We start from the raw sequence: 22,066 nt of genomic DNA, 5'->3' as shown, positions 1-22,066 counted from the left end.
CTCCCCCACTCTCCCTTGGTCTCTCAAGAATGAATGAATGAATGAAAAGAGACATACATGCAAAAACTAAGCAAAAGAAAGCTGATATAGATACAGTAGCTCTTAAGGCAGAAAATATAACTAAAGATAAAAAGAGACAATGATAAATCAATCACAAAGGAAAACAGAACAATTCTATGTAAATACATAAAACACATAACACCTTAAAATATATAAAACAAAACACAAAAGAGCATTTACTATAGGATCCCCAAAGCTCAAGAGTAGTTACCTTCAGAGGAGTGTATTTATTGACTTGTAGGGGGCATGAGAGAGGCTACTACAGTGCTATGAACATTCCATTTTTTGATCTGGGTAGTGATTAAAAAAATGTTTTCATAAGTAAATTCATAAGATTGTTTATGACTTCTACATCTTTTGGTATGTTTGTTATCCTTCCTTAAAAACAAACTACATAAAAGCAAGTGATTTAAAATATTCTAGACAGTGGTTATGGAAAAAGACTGATATGGAACACCTGGAGCTTCTACAGTATTGGTAACAGTTTTCTTTTGTTAAATAGGCTTCTTGCCCAGCACAGAACCCCAACGCGGGGCTTGAACTCACCACGAGATCAAGACCTGAGCTGAGATAAAGAGTCAAGACGCTTAACCAACTGAGCCACCCAGGTGCCCTGGAAACATTCTATTTCTTAAATTGAGTGGCTGAGTTATTGTATTAGTATAGTTTACAACAGGGGTGCCTGGGAGGCTCAGACGGTTAAGGATCTGACTCTTGAGTTCAGCACAGGTCAAGGTCTTATGGTTTGTGGGATCAAGCCCCACATTGGGCCCTGCACTGACAGTGCTGAGCTTGCTTGGGACTGCATATGCACGCTGTCTCTCAAAATAAACGTTTTTTTAGAAAGTATAGTTTATAATGTACACAACGTTACATGTATGTTTTTGTATGTAATGCTCAAAAATTTTTGGAAAGAAAAAAATTCCTATATGACAACATGTCTGTAGTAGCTTGTCAGTGGGAGACTGGACTGTAGCTTATTTTTATTCTTTCTACTTTCTCATATTTTCCAATTTTTATAAAATCATCCTATACTTTCTGATAATGTTTTTAAAAACTAATTGTAAAAAAAAAATTCTACCCTAATTTTCTATTTCAGCTGCCCACAAAACACATTATATAAAAGCATATTTTACATCCAAAAGTTACAATTTAAATAGCCACACAATAGTTGATGGGCTAATTAAATGATTACTACAAAAGAGGCATGAAAATATTTTTCAGAATAATGGAAATGTTTTTTATCCTGACTGTATTAGTAACACAGCTATATATATTTGTCAAACTTACTAGACATTTAAATTGAAGGCATTTTATTAGATGCAAGTTATATCCCAATAAAGATTTGAAAAACTATTATTACCCAGGTACATTAGAATAGGAAAAGAACATTTTACATACAGTACCTACAAATTCCACAGTTTTCACAATGATACTGCTTCTTGTCTTTGTCAAAAAGATGGCATATACTGCAATAATATTCTCCAAACAATGTGCTACATTCTTCACAAGTCTGTTGGGCCTAAAACAGATACATGTAATTAAAAATTGGACTAAATTTATCAAAACATTTTGTATTATCATTTAAATATCCAGTTTGTTACAGTATATGCAGATTTTTACAAGGTTTTAAACATTTAAATCAAAGATATTGCTTAGAATTAAAGAAGTCACTTGCAATACCAATTTTTTTTAAGCCACCTTAACATTATTTAGAAAGAAAATAGAAATGTGGTAAAATCTTACGTGTTGGATTTTTTCACAGTTTATGCACTGCACTTCCTTTACTTTAAAGCGATCTAGCTGATGATCTTCATTGTTATCATGACACAACCGACAAGTATAAAGTTTGTCACAACAAGGTGCCTAATACCCAAGGGGGAAAAAGAATTATAAAAAGAGAAAAACAAGTTTGCAACACACAAAAAAAAAAAAAAAAATTTCTTCCTCCTCCTGGAACAAGGTCAAAGAATACAACCAATGGATTCGTTTGTAAACTAATCCTAAACATAACTTTTCACTGTTTCTTAGCATATTTTAATTATTCCCTTCAACATCTATGTCTGTATTAAGTTGAACATAATCTGGTCCTTAAAGATAAAGGAATCATGAAGAATGGAAATCCCTAGACTGAAGAACTAATCTCACAATACCCTAAACTCATTCTCAGCCTTAAAAGCAGGCAGGCAATTTCTTCTTAGACATTTCCAGATAAATTCACTTACCTACTTCACCCCTTAAACATTAAATATCATAAAGATTACATATATTTTAATTTGCTTGTGTTTATTAATCATCAGCTATATGCTTGATATTTTAGAGGATGCAATAAATGTAAGAGATAGTCGTTGTTTTCAAGAGTGGCAGACTAGCAAAATCTATTCTCTCCTTCCCAGACACAATTGCCCAGCTTTATTACAGTTCCCAGCTTTCTTTGATTTCAGCTGTGGCCAAATGACTAAGTTCTTACCAAAAGAATACAAGCAGAAATCAGTGCCACTCTTGGGCCTGAGTATTATGAAACTGGGCATGCCTCCTCCTCCACGCTCCCTTTCTCCTTTCCATCAGATGAAACCTGGACATAGCAGCAACCCACCTGCTGACTGTATGCCCTAAAGCAGGGCAAAATACAGTGGGGAAAACTTGTCCCTGAAGTGATCATGTGGAACAGTCTTATTACCAAACTGGATAATTAACCTTGAAATTGTTAGGTGGGAAGAAATAAATTCTATTCTTTAACCTACATTACTGTTGGGCCTTTTTGTTACCATTAGTAACTTAGCTTTATCCTAAATAGTATAATACATCAAAAAAAGTTTCCAAGCCAGTAAGCTCACCCCATAGTTTCCAGTACACTGTGACCTTCCAGATCCACTCATTTCTGAAGATCTTACACCATAATTTACCACAATACAGTTCATCCCTTAAAGATTTTAACACTTAACTGGTACCCTTTCTCTCCCAACACTACTCTTGTCCTACATCTTAGTGATCTGCACATCCACCACTATAATCCTTCCAATACCATGAACTCTCAATTCCTTGACTTTCTTACTTCCAATGACCTTGTCCTCCAACCCTCCTCACCACATATTCTCAAGGTCATACCAAAGAACAGTGGTTCTCAAATGTTTTGGTCTCAGGACCTCTTTACACTCTTAAAAATTATTGAGGATCGGGGTGTCTGGGTGGCTCTGTCTGTTAAGCATCTATCTGACTCTTGGTTTCAGCTCAGGTCACGATCTCACGGTTTTGTGAGTTCGAGCACCCTACCACCCCTACTTCGGGTCGCTGATAGTGTGGAGCCTGCTTGGGGTTTTCTGTCTCCCTCCCTCTCTGCCACTCCCCCACTCGTGCTGTCTCAGTCTCTCGAAATAAACTTTAAAAAAATTACTGATGATCTCAAAGAGTTTTTGATTATGTGAATTATATCTGACACCATATTATAAAATTGAAAGGTTTTTTAATATTTATTACTTTTAAAAATAATAGTAATGAACCCATTATATGTTAACATAAATAACATTTTAATGAAATAACTACTTTCTCCCAAAATAACTGAATTCTCATTTCTGCTTCTGTATTTGGTTTAAGTATATGAAGAAACTTTGGCCTTCCACAGATATGTAGTTGGAAAAAGGAGTATTTTAACAGCCTTTGCAAGAATACTCATCTCTGATACTACAACAAAACTCAACAATTCATAAATCATTAGTTGTAACACGGACTCTGAAATTGTATGTGAACTTTTCTCCATTACATCAAAGTCCGTTGATCTATCTTGCACTCTGAATGGATCTTTTACCCACACATTGGTCATTTGGAAAATATCAGTTCACTGAGTTCTATAGCTCTTTCAAATGTTCACAAATTTTCCATGCAAGATTAAAAAAAAAAAATCATGCTTGTTAATATCATTACCGATCTCATCAGAAAAGTCTTTAGGTACTGGGACACTTTCAAGCTTACAGAGAATAATCCAAGTTTTCCAAAATTCTAATTTTGGGGCACCTGGGTGGCTGAGTCTGTTAAGTATCCAACTTAGGCTCAGGTCATGATCTTGCGGTCCATTAGTTTGAGCCCCGCGTCGGTCTATGTGCTGACAGCTCAGATCCGGGAGCCTGCTTTGGATTCTGTGTCTCCCTCTCTCTCTCTCTCTGCCCCTCCCCCACTCACACTCTGTGTCTCTCTCTCTCTCTCTCAAAAACAAACATTTAAAAAAAGTTTTAGGGGCGCCTGGGTGGCTCAGTCGGTTGAGAGTCCAACTTCAGCTCAGGTCATGATCTCGTGGTTTGTGAGTTCAAGCCCCGTGTAAGGCTCTGTGCTGACAGCTCAGAGCCTGGAGCCTGCTTCAGATTCTGTGTGTGTGTGTGTGTCTCTCTCTCTGCCCCTCCCCCACTCACACTCTGTCTCTCTCTCCTTCAAAAATAAACATTAAAAAAATTTTTTTTTAATTTTAATTCTAATTTTTACATGACAGCTTGAATTTTATTACTGTCAATGATCTTCCTTGCAATGACAGTTTCACTTCTCTCCTTTTCAAAAAAATGTCCACCAAATACTCAAATTTGAGAAGCCAGATTTCAAGTAAGAAATGTTCCACAAGAAAGCTACTAGTTCAGTGCACAATCCCATTGCATAAGAACTTTCCTCACAATGACCATCTAATTTTAGTTTGCAGAAGTTCTTGATGAAAACATCCCATTTCATCAAACATGTAAAAAACATGTAAAAAGACATGTATTCAAGAGCTGAGATTTTATAGAATTTTATCAATGACATTCTTAAGTGAAACTGGCTTTTTTTTTTTTTTTTTTTTTTTTTTTTTCCTGAATTATAGGTGTAGCACAGTCAGTGCCACTGTCTTCATCTTGCTAGGGTGCCAGCAATTTTAATCACCACTTTTGCATACACTGAAAAAGAATACATCTTAGTATTAGAAAGTAGTTTTGACCTAAAAGGGCCTCAGGAATCACAGGGTGGGGGGGTCCATTCACCACACTTTGAGAACCACTGCTCTAAACAACTGAATCTTGTTTCTATCTTAATTTCAAGCATGCAATTCTCTAATCACTACTTCCTCTCTTCCCAACTCACTTCAATTCTTCCCTTGCACATACTCTAGTTCCTTCCTTCTCTCTTCCTTCCAGAAAAGGGACCACTGGTGTCACTTCTAAGTCAAAATCACTAATAAAATATGAGTTTTTACTATACTTGCCTAGTTGACTCCCTCATTCTTCTACAATCTAGGACCTAAAATCTGGGTGATTATTTCACATCTCTTTCTTTACAGCTTTTCCTCCACCCTTACACTCTGCTGATACCTTGCTTACTTCACTACGAAAATAGAAATAATCAAAAGAAAACATCCTACCACAAACTCTATCAACCAACCTACTTGCAAATGTACCTAATACTCTGTCCTCTGTTCCATGTTTTTACGTAAGGCCAACTCCTCCACTTGTGCACTGGATCCCATCTTTTCTTTGATTACTCAAGGGCAGTAAGTGCTCCTACAGTTTTCTCTTTCCCTCCTGCATTAAAAATGTTCTCACTTTACTGAGTCATTTCCAAGAGTACAAAAACATGCTGCAATACCTCCCATTTTAAAGATTAAAAAAAAAAAAAAATCTCATGATTCTAAATCTCACAGCAACCAGAGTTGTTGTTTTGGGGTTTTTTTGTTTTTTGGTTTTTTTTGTGGTGGTTTGTTTTTTTGCGCTCTTTCACAACAGAACTCCAAGAATTGTCTATAAAGACTATTTCCAGGGGCACCTGGGTGGCTCAGTCAGTTGAGCAACCAACTTTGGCTCAGGTCATGATCTCACGGTTTGTGGGTTTGAGCCCGGCATTGGGCTCTGTGCTGACAGCTCAGAGTCTGGAACCTGCTTCTGATTCTGTCTCCCTCTCTCTCTGCTCCTCCCCCACTCATGCTCTGTCTCTGTCTCAGAAATAAATAAACATTAAAAAAAAAAGATTTCCAGTTTAACTACTCTCTCTCTCTCTCTCACACCCACTCCAATCAGGCTCTGTCCCAATCTCTCCACTGAAACTTCTCTCGTCAAGATCACCAGGGACCTCCTCATCCAATTTAAAGTTCAATTTTCAGTTCTTGTCTTACTCAAACAACAGCATTTGATTTAGTTGATTACTTCCTCCTTAAAACTCTTCACTTGGCTTCTAGTATTTAAGGAAGGAGCAAGAGCGGGCAAAAAGTATTTGATACTCAGGGTCAAGTATCTCAACTCTATGAAACTCAGACATATTTATGTAGTTTCTTGGGGGAAAGGGCCAAAATGTTGAATTCAGTTCCAATCATCAAGTTTCAAACAGTAACATCAGTCAGTGGAAATGGAATCATAAGGACAGCCTTCAATTTGCTTACACAACACTTGGTGAGTGACTTTGAAAAAGTTTCATCCAGTGCTGTGGAGGAATTCACCAAGCCTGGCCTAAAAGAAGGCTTTAAGTGGTCTTTACAGGCCTCATACTTTTTTATGAAACAGTAACTCTATCAGCCCTACTGTACAAATGGAGCACCTGCTCAAAAGCACTGAGCTATCAAGGGGCAGCGCTATGACTTGTGGGTAGGGCTGTGGGACTCCAAAGCTCACGCTTTCTTAAAATCTTCAAACTGCTTCTTGCAACAACAACAAAATCAGGAAACTCTGAGCGGGTGCCCATTTAAAAAGTTCTAGAGTGACCAGCAATTTTCCTCAAAGTAAACGGCAAAAACAAGAATATATGTATAGTAGGCACTTTCCTACACATAATCTCCTATTTAGTGGCAATCACACGGCTGGCTTTCCATGTCACAAAAGCATTTTCTCCTCGGCAGCCTGAGGTTCACTCACCGACTCTAAAACGAAGCTGGCGAGCGGTAAAACTGTTACTACAGTAGCTGAAATCGTATTCCGATTCTCCACTCGCTTACTCCTCTTTCATTACTTCATCACACACCTGAAAGTCATCCTGGGGAAAAGCCGGCCCAGGCCCGACGCTGCCTCAGTCTACTTCCAGTAGCAAAAGACTAAACCCGTTGATACAGCGACTGATGTGCAAGCCTCGGCTCTTCCCAAACGAAAAGGACTTTGCTTACAAAGTAAGACAAGAGTACGGGTGCGGCCTGTGGTCGCCCTGCCAAAACGTTCTCTACAGCGGGAACCCAGTTCGAGGTGGAGGAGGGATCCTGACAAACAGCTTAGCCTCTAACTTCAGCCCAAGCCTAATCGCCTGGCCCACTCCGCCCCCGCCCGACCCGGCGGCAGCCTGTATGGGAAGAGCCCATTGAAGTCATCACCTTCAGGAGACATCCTCTGTCATAGTGCTTGCAGCCCCGCCGCCCTTGCTTTTGGCCGCGGGCGCCATCTTCCCGCGCCGAGGCCGCCATCTCCTCCATCTCCCCTCAAACTCCACGGACCCTTCCCCCAGGATGGAAACCACGCCCAGAGAAGTAGCGTCACTAGCGCACCCCCTCTTGGTCACAGCAGCCAGCCGAGCTGATATGGCGGCTCAGCACGTGACCCGGGGCAGCCGGATTTCCGGTTCCCGGGGCGACGGGGAGGAAGTGAAGGGAAACGCAATCTCTGCTGTCGACGTCAGTTGCTGACTTCGCTGCTAACGGTAATAACTTAGGTTGCCTCTTCTTTCCACCCCCCCAGTCCCCATCGCTACTCGCCCAAGCCCTGGGCGTGGTACGGGGCGAGGTGGACCGCAGCGGCGCGGAGACGCCGGGAGGCCCCTGAGAAAGGGACGCTCTTCGGCCGCATCCGCACCTGTGACAGGGCGGCCCCTCCCTCTCCGCTTGCGGCGGCCTGGTGCCTCGAGAAAGGGGCGGAGCTCCGCCAGGCCTCCGGGCTCAGAGCGGGTACGGGCGCGCTCTGCTTTTGCAGCTGCTGCTTTTAGTCGCTCTTCATTCCTTCAAAATGTGCATTGACGTTTCCTGTATGCCAGTCACCAGCTAAGCATGGGGACAAAAAGTGAGAAAAAGTACACGCCCCACCATGCCCTCTTGGATCTCGCAGACTGGTAAAGCAGAAAGACATTGATCACAGAATGAATCACTGACATAAATGAAGATTACAGCTTTGAGAAGTGCTAGGAAGAAGTGTGTGTTCTATGAGAGTTAATGCTGGAGGGGATCGGATTAATCTGGGTGCCAAGGAAGGCTTCCCTGGGGAAGCAACACGTGAGCTAAAAAGATGAGTAGGAGTACGTGTGCAAAGGCCTTGTGGCATGGTGCCTGTAAAAAGGCGGAAGGGAAATGTACAAGCCTGCAAGACTGAGTCAGACGCTTCCGGGTGCGCAGTGAAAAAATGATTGGCCTTCTGAAGAGGCAAGCCCCTGGAAAATTTTTAGAGCTGTTAGTGTTGGAAGAAAATATTTGCCTTTGGCTTTCTAGCATGATTTCACATCACCCAAAACACGCTGGGAAAAGTAAACATGTTCCCCTTAGCTTTGAAATTGCTAACTCTTACCGTTTTAATTTTCTTTCAGTTCTGTTATGAGTTGCTAAAATCATGGTGAAATGTTGCTCGGCCATTGGATGTGCTTCCCGCTGTTTGCCAAATTCCAAGTTAAAAGGACTGACGTTTCACGTGTAAGATTTTGCCATAGTTAAGCCAAGTACTTATGTTAAAAAAGCCAAAGACAGTTATACTTAATTTTTCAGTTTTGACCTTTAGTTCCCAAAGCTTTTTTAAATAAATAGCTTTTTAAGTGAATTTGAAGGGATACATTTACGTTTTTATAACTTAGTTTAAAAGTTTAAGATTCCTGTCAAGGTATCAAAGGCTAGTAAACAAAAATATCAAGCTCATTTTTGTTAATATTGTTACTTTGTGTTTTAACATACCTTCAAAGAAATTGTTTTGCTTATATGGAGTTTACAATCTGAAGGAAGGATCTTTGCCCAAATATATTGACCTTTCTATTTAGAAATAGATCAAACTTACGTTGTAGAGAAAAAATGTAAATTACAAGTTCAGACCAAGGGTTCTTTAACAGTATTACAGGTAAGTCAAGATGATCTAATTTTAATAATTATTCATTTGCTAGAAGTTTATTTTGCTGCTTTTGTGCCAGGCACTGTGCTATGTGCTAGAGAAAGATCTGATAAGTACTTTGCTAGGTATGAGGAAATAAAAAATGAGTATGTATACCCCACCTTATTCCAAAAAAAAAGATTTGAATCAGCTTGGAAAATTACAGAAGATATGGTTATTGGTTTCCAGATCTCTCAAAATAGTTCTTTTCTCTAGAACCCCAAACTGTGCAGCTGTTGTCTGCCTTCATTCACTAAGCATTTATAGACCTGTTGTGTGTTAAATGCTGTACAAAGCAACTTTCTGATGCTGACGGAAGAATGAAAGTATGAGGTACTCTGTTCATCTGGGATCAATTCTGGGTATGGCTTCACATAGGAAAAGTCCCAAATGGTATTATCATAGATAGATGAAGGAAAATCCCCCAGTTGTGAATCTTAACGTAAGGTTGAAGTATCCCTTGAAACTTTTCTTCCTTATGATATGAGAAAAATTGAAATGAGGGCCATATGTTTGCAGCATGATTGGTGGAAAAATCTATTAAAACTGAAAGTTCTGGGGCGCCTGGGTGGCGCAATCAGTTAAGCAGCCGACTTCAGCCAGGTCACGATCTCGCGGTCCGTGAGTTCGAGCCCCGCGTCGGGCTCTGGGCTGATGGCTCAGAGCCTGGAGCCTGTTTCCGATTCTGTGTCTCCCTCTCTCTCTGCCCCTCCCCCGTTCATGCTCTGTCTCTCTCTGTCCCCAAAATAAATAAACGTTGAAAAAAAAAAAATTTAAAAAAAAGAAAAAAAACTGAAAGTTCTGAAAGCTTGATTCATGATGGCTTCCTGAATAGTCCATTTCCCAAGAGTAGTAACAAACTTCTCAGTGAACCAATTTAGTCACAACCTTAGTTCAAGTATATATTGACAGTGCTTAATATTAGGATACTGTTTATATGTTTTTTTCTAGATTCCCCACAGATGAAAACGTCAAAAGAAAATGGGTATTAGCCATGAAAAGACTTGATGTGAATGCTGCAGGCATCTGGGAGCCTAAAAAAGGAGACGTGTTGTGTTCAAGGCACTTTAAGAAGACAGATTTTGACAGAAGTGCTCCAAATATTAAACTGAAACCTGGAGTCATACCTTCTATCTTTGATCCCTCATCTCACTTACAGGTTTGTTTATGAGACACTGCTTAGCATCGTTACTCATTTTTTATGGTACTGCTGAAGAGCCGTCACCATTCAGGCTAACATTTTGATTGTTTGCTTATTCGTTTGAAGTCCATTTTTTGAGTTTCTAAATTTGGAAGTGACTGCTCCAGGTTTTATAATATGTAGTAGGAGTATTTTACCAGTAGCCACTCAGAAATATTGGCATGTTACAAATATTTGGTGAAGGGGACTGGTTTTAGGAGTTGACATAACTCAGGATTTATATCTAAAAAAGGAGGGAAATAAGAGGGTTGGATTGAAGTTCCAAGTTGCCAGTCCTCTTCACACTGGAGCAAAAGTCAAGAGCAGAGCCAAAGTATCGAGCCAAAGTAACAGGACCAAAGTATACTTTTAGAGCCACATACATTCAAGCTTAAAGCCTAGGTAAAACTAAAAGGAAGAAAAGCAAAAGAGAGGAGAACGGGAGAATGAAAGGAGAGAAGAGGTAAGAAAAAGAAAATAAAAAGATTGTATAAGTAAAGTCTAGTTGAATTTTGTGGTTTTTTTCAGTGATATTAGTGCCACGGGTTGACTGCCTCACCCTCAGTATCTCTCTTGAGTTAAAATACGGCAAAGTGTTTCTAGACACCATAGAGTAACTGATTCCAGTGTAGAAAATTCAGGGAGAACCTATCAGTTCCCAGAACAATAGTCATGAACCTCCATTGAAAGATATCTCCTTCCTGACAGTTGGAAACAAGGGAAATACAGATGGCCTTTGACTTCTGATTTTTCAACTTTACAACAGTGCGAAAGCGATACACATTCAATAGAAACCATACTTTGAATTTTTAAGTTTCATCTTTTCCTAGGCTAGCGATACGTAATACAGCGCACATGGGAGTATGCAATACCATATTCCCGTGATGCTGGGCAGTGGGAGTAAGCTGCAGCCACAATGGTCACGAGGGTGAACAACTGATACACTGACAATCATTCTGAACCCACACAACCAGTCTGTTTTTCAGTTTCAGAACAGTATTTAATAAATTACACGAGATATCAACACTCCGTTATAAAATAGGCTTTGCATTAAATGACTTTGCCTAACTATCGGCTAATGTAAGTGTTCTGAGTATGTTTAAGGTAGGGTAGTCTAAACCATTATGTTCAGTAGGTTGGGTGTATCAAATGCCTTTTCAACTTACAATATTCTCAATTTATATAACCGTATCATAAGTCAAGGAAGATATGTAATCTGGAAGTGTACCTGCTTCGAGATGGTCTTGGTCATTTTCCAGTGCCTGAGTGAGCAAGTAGAGACTGCCTCACTCTCTCCCATGTTAATAAATTTATAATATCTTGTGCAATTTGTTATAAAGGATTTCTTTCCTTATAGCAAGGTCTCATCCAGCATTAATGTTGAGAACCTTAAGAAATGTGGGCATAATAAAATCAAACCATAAGTTACTAACTTTCAAAAACTATATCCTATAACAAAAGAAATTTTGCATTATAGGAAATTAGATGACACAAGCAAAAAGAAAATAAAAATTATCAATAATCACATAATCCAGAGATAATACTTTTAACACTTCAATGTGTATCTTTCCAGTCATTTGTATGTGTATGTTTGTATATGTATTCACCTATATTTATATATTCTTACAAAATTATAATTACACTGTACATTTGATCCTTGAAAACAGAATTTGAATGCATGGGTCTACTTATATACAGATATTTTTTAATAAATACACAGCGCAGTACTTTAAATGTATTTTCTCTTCCTTAGGATTTTAATAATATTTTCTCTACTTTATTGTAAGAATATGGTATATAATACATGTACAAAATATGTGTTAATCAACTGTTAACGGTAAGGCCTCCAACCAACAAGCATTAGGCTATTGACAGTTAAGTTTTGGGAGAGTCAAAAGTTATACACAGATTTTCAACTGTGCAGGGAGGTTGGTGTCCCTAACCCTGCATTGTTCACGGATCACCTGTATATCCTTTTCTTAATTTGCTTCCATCTCATTCCCTTCCACCCTCCCCATTCATTTCATCTCAACATTTATGTAGTGTTTACTATGTGCCAGGCACTATTCGGGGCACTTTGCATATAAACTCATTTAATCCTCATAACACCCATGTGAAAAAAATACTATTGTTATTCTCATTTTACTACTTGAGGAAACCTAGGTCCAGAGAGCTGGAATATCTTCCTCGTTGTCACACAGCTGTTCAATGGCAGAGGCTGAATTTGAGCCCAGGCATTTTGGCTTCAGAGTCCACTGTTTTCTGTTTTTGTTTTTGTTTTGTTTTTTAGAGAGAGAGTGCATGAGCAGGGGGAGGGACAGAGGGAGAGAGAGAGAAAGTGCCATGCCCAGTAGGTGCCATGCCCAGCACAGAGCCCGATGTAGGGCTCAATCCCACGACTAGGAGAAGATCACGACCTGAACCAAAATCAAGAGTCAGACTCTTAACTGACTGAAGCCACCCAGGTGCCCCTAGAGTCCACTGTTAACTGCTGCTTTCCATGATGCTAAATATTTTTCCACAACAATGGCTCTCAAACTTTAGCCTACATAAGAATTATCCAGGGAGCTTGTTTAAAATGGAGAATCATGTGGCCCAGAGAATTTGACTCACTGAGTTTGTGCTGGAGTCCAGAAACCTGCACTTTTTTTTTTAAGTTTATTTATTTTGAGACACAGAGAAAGCACAAGCGGGGAAAGGGCAGAGAGGGAGAGAGAGAGACAAGAGAATCCCAAGCAGGTTCCACATTGTCAGTGTGGTACCCAGTGCGGGGCTCGAACTCACTAACCACATGATCATACACTGAGCCAAAATCAAGAGTTGGACGCTTAAACAACTGAGCCATCCAGGAGCCCCTAAGAAGGCTGCATTTTTTTAACAGGCACCCCACACAATTGTCTTGCAGATCTATGGATCATATTTTTAAGAGAAACCTGTGTAGAACATCAATTTTTTAAACTAAATTTACTGAAAAATAGTATCTATATGGAAAAGCGCACACATCATAAGTGTACTGAGCAATAAGTTGTCATAAAGTGAATATACTCATGTAACTCTCTTCATACCAAGATATAAAATAGTATCAGCACCCAGAAACCTCTTCATACTCTTTGGCAGTCACTACAGCCCCAAAGGTAACTACTATCCTGACTTCTGTCACCATCAGTTATATAAATGAACTCAGACAGTATGTACTCTGACTTGCTTAGCTCAGCATTTTGTTTGTGTGATTCATCCATGTTGTAGTATGTGATAATAGTCCATTCATTTTCTCTGCATTATAGTATTCTATTGTTTAAATAAACTTTCACCATTCTACTATTGACAAACATTTAGGTTGTTTTCACTTTGGAGCTATTATGAATGGTGCAACTATGAATGTTTTTGTCCATGTCTTTTAGTGCACTTAGGTTCACATTTCTGCAGAGTATATGTACAATTCTCTTAAAAGTGGAACTACTGGGTCCTAGGGATGTGTGTGTTCAGCTTGAGCTGATACTGCTGTAGTTTTTCCAAAGTGGTTTTGCCAATTTGTAGTCTCACCATCTGCATGTAAGTGTTCCTCTGGTTCTATATCCTTGTCAATACCTGGTGGTATTGGTTTTATGGAACATTTTAGTGACCATGTAGCAATGGATCTTATGTATGAACAGTGGTTTATGTAACCCAATCACTATTGTATATAGGTTATCATCTTTTACTATTTTAAATTAACACTGTGATGAACATAATTCTAGCCAAATCTTTGTACTTATCCTTATTTCCTCAAACCAAATTCCTGGAAATAAAATTGTTAGATCAAAGATTATACACATTTTTAAAGCCTTTGCTTTTGAATCAGATCCCCAAAGGCCCACCAGAAAGCTTGTACCAATCTTCTTCCCAGTAGCTATGCATGAAAGTGTCCATCCACCCTAATCCTCAGTGTAAGTTGTGTTTTTAAACCTTTGTTAAAATTGATAGGCAAAAGTGGCATTTTATTGTTTTATTTTTGAATATTGGTGAGTCTCCACATTTTTTCATATGTTTGTTAGACGTTTGTATTTTTTGTGAGTTACTTATTTGGGTCCTCTGCTATTTTCATCTTTTTTAAACTACATGTAAAAACACTGTACATTGAAGATACGAATCATTTAACTGCCATCTGTGTTGCATTTACTTTTTTTTTAATAATTTTATTTATTTTTTAATGTTTATTTGTTTTTGAGAGAGAAAGTGTGTGTGAGCAGGGGAGGGGCAGAGAGAGGGAGACACGAATCCAAAGCAGGCTCCGGGCTCTGAACCATTAGCACAGAGCCTGATGCGGGGCTTGAATTCACGAACCACAAGATCATGACCTGAGCTGGTCAGACACTTAACCGACTGAGCCACCCAGGTGCCCCATGTGTTATAGTTACTTTTTGTCATTTGTCTTTAGTACTAATTATCACATTGGTTTGGTATTTTTTGTTTTGTTTGAAGTTCAGACTTCTTTTTTAAATAGTATGTTGTATATTTTTTATTGAATTGTCCGACTTTAGCCTTCCCCACCTTAAGATTATATAAATATTTGCTGATTTTTTCTAGTTCCTAAGGGTTTTCATTTGTACATAAATTTTCAGTACTAAAATTTCATCATGATTTATTATATATAAAGGATGTAACTATTTTTCTTAATTCATTTTTACATGATTTATAGCCTTTTTCCACTTATTTAGAATGCCATTTTTTATCCTAACACCTTTTATACACTTGATATATTTACAGATTTTTCTGTCTCATCTTAGGAGAGTAGCACACTACTTTAACTGTTGTCATTGGGTAATATATCTTTAATAAGTGGTAGAACGTATTCTTTCTCAATACCACTCTCTTTTTTTTTTTTTAGGAAAATTTGTGTTTCTAGATGAACTTTAGAATTATTTTCAGGAAGTTCCTTTAATCTCAGAGAAATTTAAAATTTACTGAGTTTTTAGAGCAATTTCATGAAAAGAAATATTAATTCCACTACACAAAGTAGAGAAGGAATAAAAATGTAAGAAAGGACAGAAGTATCTACAATGATTTTTATTAACTCTTCTTAACAGGGGAAAAAAGAAAAACTTCATTCTAGAAAAAACTTCACCCTCAAAACCCTTCCAGTCACAAACCACAATCACCAGCTTGTTGGTGCTTCCTCATGTACTGAAGAATTCCAATCTCAGTTCACTTTTGTAAGTAAAATTACTTACTGAACTAACGTTGATATTTTTAAGGTAATACGTCTTCTCCATTAGGATTAAACTAGAGGTTTAGGCATTTGAGGGTTTTTTTAAGTTTACTTATTTTGAGAGAGAGCCTACCCAAGTGTGCACGTACACGTGCATGAATGGGGGAGGGGCAGAGAAAGGGAGGGAGAGAATCCCAAGCAGATGCCATGCTGTCAGTGTGGAGCTAGAGGTGGGGCTGAGCCCCACAAACCATGAGATCATGACCTAAGCTTAACCAACTATGCCACCCAGGTACCCTGACATTAATATATATATGTTATATATATATTAAATATGTATTATGTTATATATTATATATACATAATTATATGTCTTATATAATGTTATATATTATGTATACATAATTATATATATGTACATGTATATATGTGTATATGTATTTGTATATATATATATAAATATGTTATATAAATATATAAAATGCCCAAAAATAGTGTTTCCCAGAGCCATTATAATTTTTATATATGGGATAATAATATACAGGTAGTTAATCCTTTGGTTGCATATTTAGTTCAAAGAGTGCTTTCATGCAGCTATTTTTTACCAAGAAAATGCAATAATCCCTTTGAGTACTATATTTTCTACATGGAAACATCTAATAAAAAATATAGTCACATCTTTAGGTTTTCTTAAAGAACAGTCATACATACAAAGTTTTCAAGCTTGCATTATTTATTCATCTCCTTGCATACTCATATTAGAGCCACACCTAGAATCCAGGTCTGTTTTACTTTCTTGATTACCATCGCTTCATAGTAATACTTGAAATAGGGCAGTGTTTGTCTTCCAACTTTGTTAATTTTCAAAGTTGTTTTGAATATTCTAGATCTTTTGCATTTTCATATGAATTTTTAGAATCTTTTCTTTTTTTTAATGTTTATTTACTTTTGAGAAAGACAGTGCAAGCAGGGGAGGGGCAGAGAGAGAGAGAGGCAGACACAGAATCTGAAGCAGGCTCCAGGCTCTGAGCTTTCAGCACAGAGCCCGACACGGGTCTTGAACTCACAAACTGCAAGATCATGACCAGTCATGATCAAGATCAGTCAGCCGCTTAACTGACTGAGCCACCCAGGTGCCCCTAGAATCATTTTGTAACAATTTCTACAAAAATGCCTACTGGAATTTTAGCTGGGTTGTGTTGTATGTACAGATTCATTTGAGAAGAATTGACATCCTAATGAAACTGTTTTAAGTCTTTGAACCTGTGAACTCATTATATCTCTGCATTTATTCAGGTCTTTAACTTCTCTCAACAATGTTTTGTAGTTTTCAGTGTATAGGTCTTTCATTTTGTCAGATTTATCCCTAAGTATTATATGTGTTTGGATGCTATTACAAATGGTGTTGTTTTGTTTGGTTTACTGATAGTATATGGAAGTTGATTTTTGTATGCTGATTTTGTACTTGGCAAACTTGTAAACTCATATATTAATTATGCTTTTTTGTAAAGGCTGTTATATTTTCTACATAGTCATGTTGTCTGTCATTAAAGATAGTTTTAATTTTTCCTTTCTAATATGGATGCCTCATTTCTTTCCTGCAATATTTATTGGACTGCTTTGAACCTCCAGGGCTTTGCTGAATAGAGAACACTGAGAGCTGATCTCCATGCTTTGCTCCTGATTTTAGGAAGAAGACATTCAGTCTTTCACCACTGAATATGATGTTAACTGTAGGTTTTTCATAAATGCTTTTATCAGGTTGAGGAAGTGCCTTTCTGTTCCTAGTTTGCTGAAAGTTTTTTATCAGAAATGAATGTTAGTTTTGTCGAACACTTTTTCTGTGTCTATTGAGGTTTTCTATGGTTTTTCTTTTTTAGTTTGGGAAAAATGATTAGTTATATCAATTGATGTTTGAATATTAAACCAACCTCAGAATAAACTCAACTTCTTCATGGTGTGTTATCCTCTTATATATTGTTGAATTGGATTTATTAAAATTTTGTTTAGAATCTTTTCTTGTATGTTCAGTAGGGATATTGACCTGTAGTTTTCTTTCCTTGTAATATTTTTGTCTGGCTTAGAATCAGAATAATGCTGACCTTAATGAAAAAGTTGGAAAATATTGCCTCCTTTTTTGATTTTCTGAAAGAGTTTGTATAGATTTAATGTTATTTCTTCCATAAGTATTTGGTAGAATACTCCAGTTAAACTATCAGGGTGTGTGATTTTGTAGGTAAGGTTTTTTTTGGTAGCTTGTATCTTCCAAGGGATTTGTCCCATTTTATCTCAGTTGTCAAGTTTAACAGCTTAAAATTGTTCATAATATTGGCTTACTGTCCTTTTTAATATATGTAGAATTTGTAGTGATATCATCTCTCCCATTTCTGATATTGGCAATTTGTTTCTGTTCTTTTTTATTGCTGATCAGTCTACCTAGAGATTTGTCAATTTTATTGATCTTGTTAAAGAACTAGCTTCCATTGATTTTCTCACTTTTTTTTGTTTTTGTTTTCTACTTCAGTGATTTCCATTCATCTTTACTATTTGCTTTTTCTATTTATTCCAGTAAAATTTGCTCATCTTTTTCTAGTTTCTTAAAATGAAAGCTAAGGTCATTGACTTGAGACATTCCTTTATAATGTAGGCATTTAGTGGTATTAATTTCTCCCTAGGTGTTGCTTTAGCAACACTCCATAAATGTTTTCATTTTCATTTAGTTCAGAAAACTTTCAAATTCCATTTTTATTTGTTCTTTGACCCATGAGTTATTTAGAAGTGTGTGTGTGCCCTGTAGTTTCCAAATACTGGGGAATTTTCCAGATGTCTTTCTATTAATGTGCCTAATTTAATTCTGTGGTAGTCAGAATACATTGTATGGCTTGAAATTGCTTGAGATGTTTTTAAATTTATTGAGATTTATAGTCTCTAATATAGCCTGTCTTGGCAAATGTTCTGTGTGCATTTGCAAAGAATGTGCATTCTGCTGATGTTACCTAGAATGTTTTAGAAATATCAAGACTGTTGTTCAAGATTTTATCCTTACTAAATTTCTGTCTACTTGTTCTGTTATTGAGAGAGGAGTTTAACTTTCTGTTGTAACTATGTATTTGTCTAATTCTCCTTGAACTTGTCAGTTTTTACTCATTACATTTTGCAGCACTGTGATTGAGTGCTAATATCTAGGATTGTTTTGTCTTGTTAATTTAATCCCTTTATTATTAGGAAATGACCTTCCCTGGTAATGTTCTTTAGTCTGAAATCTATTTTTCTGGTAGCAGTATATCCACTCTAGTTTCCTTTTTCTTTAGTGTTATATGGGTGTACAGATGGTCCCCAACTTATGATGATTCAACTCATGATTTTTCAGCTTTCCAATAGTGCAAAATGAATAAGGCATTCAGTAGAAGCCATATTTTAAGTTTCTAATTTTTGTCTTTTCCTGGGCCAGCGATATGGAGTACTATACTCTTTTGTGATGCTGGACAGTAGCAGCAAGCCACAGCTCCCAGTCAGCCATGCAGCCACAAGGGTGAACAACCAACACACTTGCAACCATTCTGTGCCCATACAACCATTGTATTTTTCACTTCCAATACAGTATTCAATAAATGACATGAGATATTCAATACTTTATTATAAAATAGGTCTTGTGAGACCCATCATAAGTGGAGGAAGATCTGTATCTTTTTCTACTCTTTTACTTTAAACCTATTTGGGACTTTTTGAAGTACATGTTTTTTTTAGGGAGCTTATACTGTTGGGTCTTGATTTTTTTAATCTTATCTGGTCATTTCAGCCTTTTAATTGGGTTATTTAGACCATTTACACGTAGTGTATTGATCCTGTTTGGTTTCCTACATGTTCCATTTGTTCTTTGTTTTTTAACAATAAATTATCTATTTTTTAACAATAAATTATCTTTTAAAGAGATATAAATAATAAGAAAAAATCTGTATACATTACCTGTGTAGTGGCCATTGCCAGGGCTTTTCATTCCTTTGCGTAAGTCCATATTTCCATCTGGCATCATTCTGTCTGAAGCATTTTAACATTTCTTATAAAGCAGCTTTGCTGGGGATGAATTCTTTCAGCTTTTATATTTCTGAAAGAAGTAATTATTTAGTCTTTGTGTTTGAAAGATTTTTCATTGGGTATCAAATCCTAGATTGATAGTTTTGGAGATTTTTTTATTTGTTTTTAGTTCTTCAGAGATGTTGTTCCACTGTATTCTCATAGGCTTCGTTTCTAATGAAAAATCTGTCCTCTATATCCTCTATACATTCTGTATCCTCTAACATGTCTCTTTTTTTTTTTTTTTTTGGCTTTTAAGAATTTTTCTTTCCCAGTGGTTTGAATAATTCGATTATGATATATATAGTTCAGTTTTCATATTTCTCATGCTTGGGATTTTTGAGCTTATTTATCGGTGGGTTTATAGTTTTCATCAAATTTGGAAAAATTTTGAAGACTCATGGAGTCTTCAGATATTTCATTCTACCTCAACTTTTCTTTCCATTGCTTCAGGGATCCTGATTACATGTATATTAGGCTAGCTGAGTCATGCTACCACTCACTGATGCTCTGCTAATTTTTTGTTTTTTTCTGAGTTTGTTTTTCAATACTCCCTTTTCTCTCTGTAGTCTGTTCTGGATGGTTCATATTGCTGTATCTTCACTTTCACTAATATGCTATTCCCCCCAATGTATTTTTCACCTCAACACGTTGTAAATTTTACCTCTAGGTGTTCTGTTTGATTCTTTTTTATATCTTTCGTTCTCTTCCTAACTTCTTGAACATATAGAATATTATTTTAATAACCTTAATTCTTTTATCTGGTAATTCCATCTTTTGTATAAATTCTTGATTATTTTCCATTGACTGGTTTATGGTTCATGTTGTCCTACTTCTTTGCATACTTGGTAGATGTTGTGTGCCACACATTGTGAATTTTACTTTGCTGGATGCTAGATATTTTTGTGTCTTGTATTTTTGAGCTTTATTCTGGGATACCACAAAATTATTTGGAAACAGTTTGATCCTTTCAGGTTTTATTAGGCAGGACCAGGAGAATGTTCAGTTTAGGGCTATTTGTTCTCCACTGCTGGAGCAAGACCCTTTTGTATGCTCTCCTCAATGCCCCATGAACCTTGAAATTTTCTGATCTGGAAGGGGTGGGAAAAGTGGCCATGCCATCGGAGCACAGGGCACTCCTGGTCTTCTCTGGTCATTCTTTCTTCAGCCTTGAGCAGTTTCCTGCCTGTGTGCACTGAATACTAGAAGGGGAGCCTCTAAGGATCTTCAGAGTTCTCTCTTGGTCTTCCTGGATGCTTCACACAATCTTCTCAATCTACTAAGCTCTGCCTGGGTTTCCCCTCCATGCACTGAGGCATACACACTCTCCCAAGACAGTAAGCTGGGGCAGTCAGTCATAGGGTTCACCTCTTAGTTTGCATGTCTCCAGGATTGCTGCCTTCCCTGCCTGATCTCTGTTATCTTCATAACGTTTTTTATGTCTTTTGGCCCTATGTCGGGTTTTTTAGATAGGAATCAATTCAGTCTCTGTCATACTGGCTAGAAGCAAAAGTTCTCTTTAGTAATTTTAATAGTGAGTAACAGCTTTTCAAAATTATTTTATAGTGCCTTTTTAAGATCTGTTAGTGTTACTTTCCCTATTTTCAATTGAAAAAAAGTATACCCAGCAAACTTAAGCATAACCATAATAAATATTGAAAGAGCTTAAATTCTGTCTCCAAAAACCCAAAACCAAGGTCCTCGCTAAATAAAAACACTCAACCTGAGGACCTGCTCCAGTGCTCCTTTTTTGTCATCACCTTTAAAATGAGATATTTATCAAAATAAAATAAAATCGTTAAAAGTTTAACAACATAAGATTTTTGGGTAGGTAAAACTTAAACTTAGCAGCGCCACGCCTAGGGAACAAAAGCTGGATAGTCATTACAAGTGTCATGTTCATAGCAAATACTTACCCCAATAAGCAGTGCTTCCCATCAATAGATATTGTACCCCTCATGTTATTCCTAGCCTTAGATAAAGGGGGAAGTCTCTGGGCACCCAAAATACTGCTTCCACCCCCATCCTCTTCCTGTGTTCTTTAAACCTCTAAGTATCACCAACTTAAAGATACCTAATCATCGTAAGAAACAGCTGAGGCCTAGCTAAAAACTTTTATCTAACTACTTGTCTCTCCAGTTTAATAACTTGGTGTTTATGTTTTTAGGAACATAGCTACAGTGTAATGGACAGTCCAAAGAAACTTAAGCATAAATTAGATCATGTGATCAGCGAGCTAGAGGATACCAAGAAAAGTCTGCGGAATGTTTTAGACCGAGAAAAACGTTTCCAAAAATCATTGAGGAAGACAATCAGGGAATTAAAAGATGAATGTCTCATCAGCCAAGAAACAGCAAATAGACTGGAAGCTTTCTGTTGGGAGTGTTGTCAGGAGAGCATAGAAAGAGACTATATTTCATGAAATAATTCCATGTTATATTCTACCTAAAGTTAACATTGGTACAGGTTTTTAGAAAATAATTCTTGTTTACCATCATTAAATATCCATCATTTAGAGTG

General features: G+C 37.3%; 2 protein-coding genes across 7 annotated transcripts in view; one reads left to right on the top strand and one right to left on the bottom strand.

Annotated features, from left to right (window-relative positions):
- The window catches only part of RCHY1 (ring finger and CHY zinc finger domain containing 1), a 22,046-nt gene extending 14,344 nt beyond the window's left edge, over positions 1 to 7,702 (bottom strand). For 2 of the 3 annotated variants that reach the window (XR_007151493.1, XM_047855421.1), the window contains exons 1-3: positions 7,361 to 7,702; positions 1,807 to 1,926; positions 1,467 to 1,582 (exon numbers count right to left, since the gene is read on the bottom strand). Coding sequence is in view for 1 of the 3 variants with exons in the window: in XM_047855421.1 (XP_047711377.1) it covers positions 1,467 to 1,582; positions 1,807 to 1,926; positions 7,361 to 7,459 (335 nt within the window). In the remaining 2 variants the exon portion in view is untranslated. Of the gene's footprint in view, positions 1 to 1,466; positions 1,583 to 1,806; positions 1,927 to 7,360 lie in introns of those variants that run through there. The other variant, XM_047855422.1, reaches the window with a different exon arrangement.
- THAP6 (THAP domain containing 6) lies at positions 7,558 to 22,066 on the top strand. 4 transcript variants are annotated; one of them, XM_047855423.1, is made up of 5 exons: positions 7,558 to 7,683; positions 8,557 to 8,659; positions 10,056 to 10,263; positions 15,351 to 15,476; positions 21,714 to 22,066. In XM_047855423.1, the coding sequence occupies exons 2-5, from the start codon at positions 8,580 to 8,582 to the stop codon at positions 21,966 to 21,968; spliced, it is 669 nt and encodes a 222-aa protein (XP_047711379.1). In that variant the 5' UTR covers positions 7,558 to 7,683; positions 8,557 to 8,579; the 3' UTR covers positions 21,969 to 22,066. The 4 variants fall into 4 exon arrangements, with proteins under 4 accessions (XP_047711379.1, XP_047711381.1, XP_047711380.1 ...); XM_047855425.1 differs by lacking the exon at positions 7,558 to 7,683 and adding an exon at positions 7,870 to 8,039; XM_047855424.1 differs by lacking the exon at positions 7,558 to 7,683 and adding an exon at positions 7,870 to 8,088.

The sequence above is a fragment of the Prionailurus viverrinus genome, chromosome B1 (genome assembly GCF_022837055.1).
Source record: "Prionailurus viverrinus isolate Anna chromosome B1, UM_Priviv_1.0, whole genome shotgun sequence".
Lineage (NCBI taxonomy): Eukaryota > Metazoa > Chordata > Mammalia > Carnivora > Felidae > Prionailurus > Prionailurus viverrinus.
Note: the sequence above shows the minus strand (reverse complement) of the source record. Positions and strands in the feature narration are given on the sequence as shown.

Coding starts and splice junctions, on each gene's coding strand:
- THAP6 (XM_047855423.1), top strand. CDS start 8,580: ATGGTGAAATGTTGCTCGGCCATTGGATGTGCTTCCCGCTGTTTGCCA. Junction 8,660..10,055: donor AAAGGACTGACGTTTCACGT/GTAAGATTTTGC, acceptor GTTTTTTTCTAG/ATTCCCCACAGATGAAAACG. Junction 15,477..21,713: donor TCCAATCTCAGTTCACTTTT/GTAAGTAAAATT, acceptor TTATGTTTTTAG/GAACATAGCTACAGTGTAAT.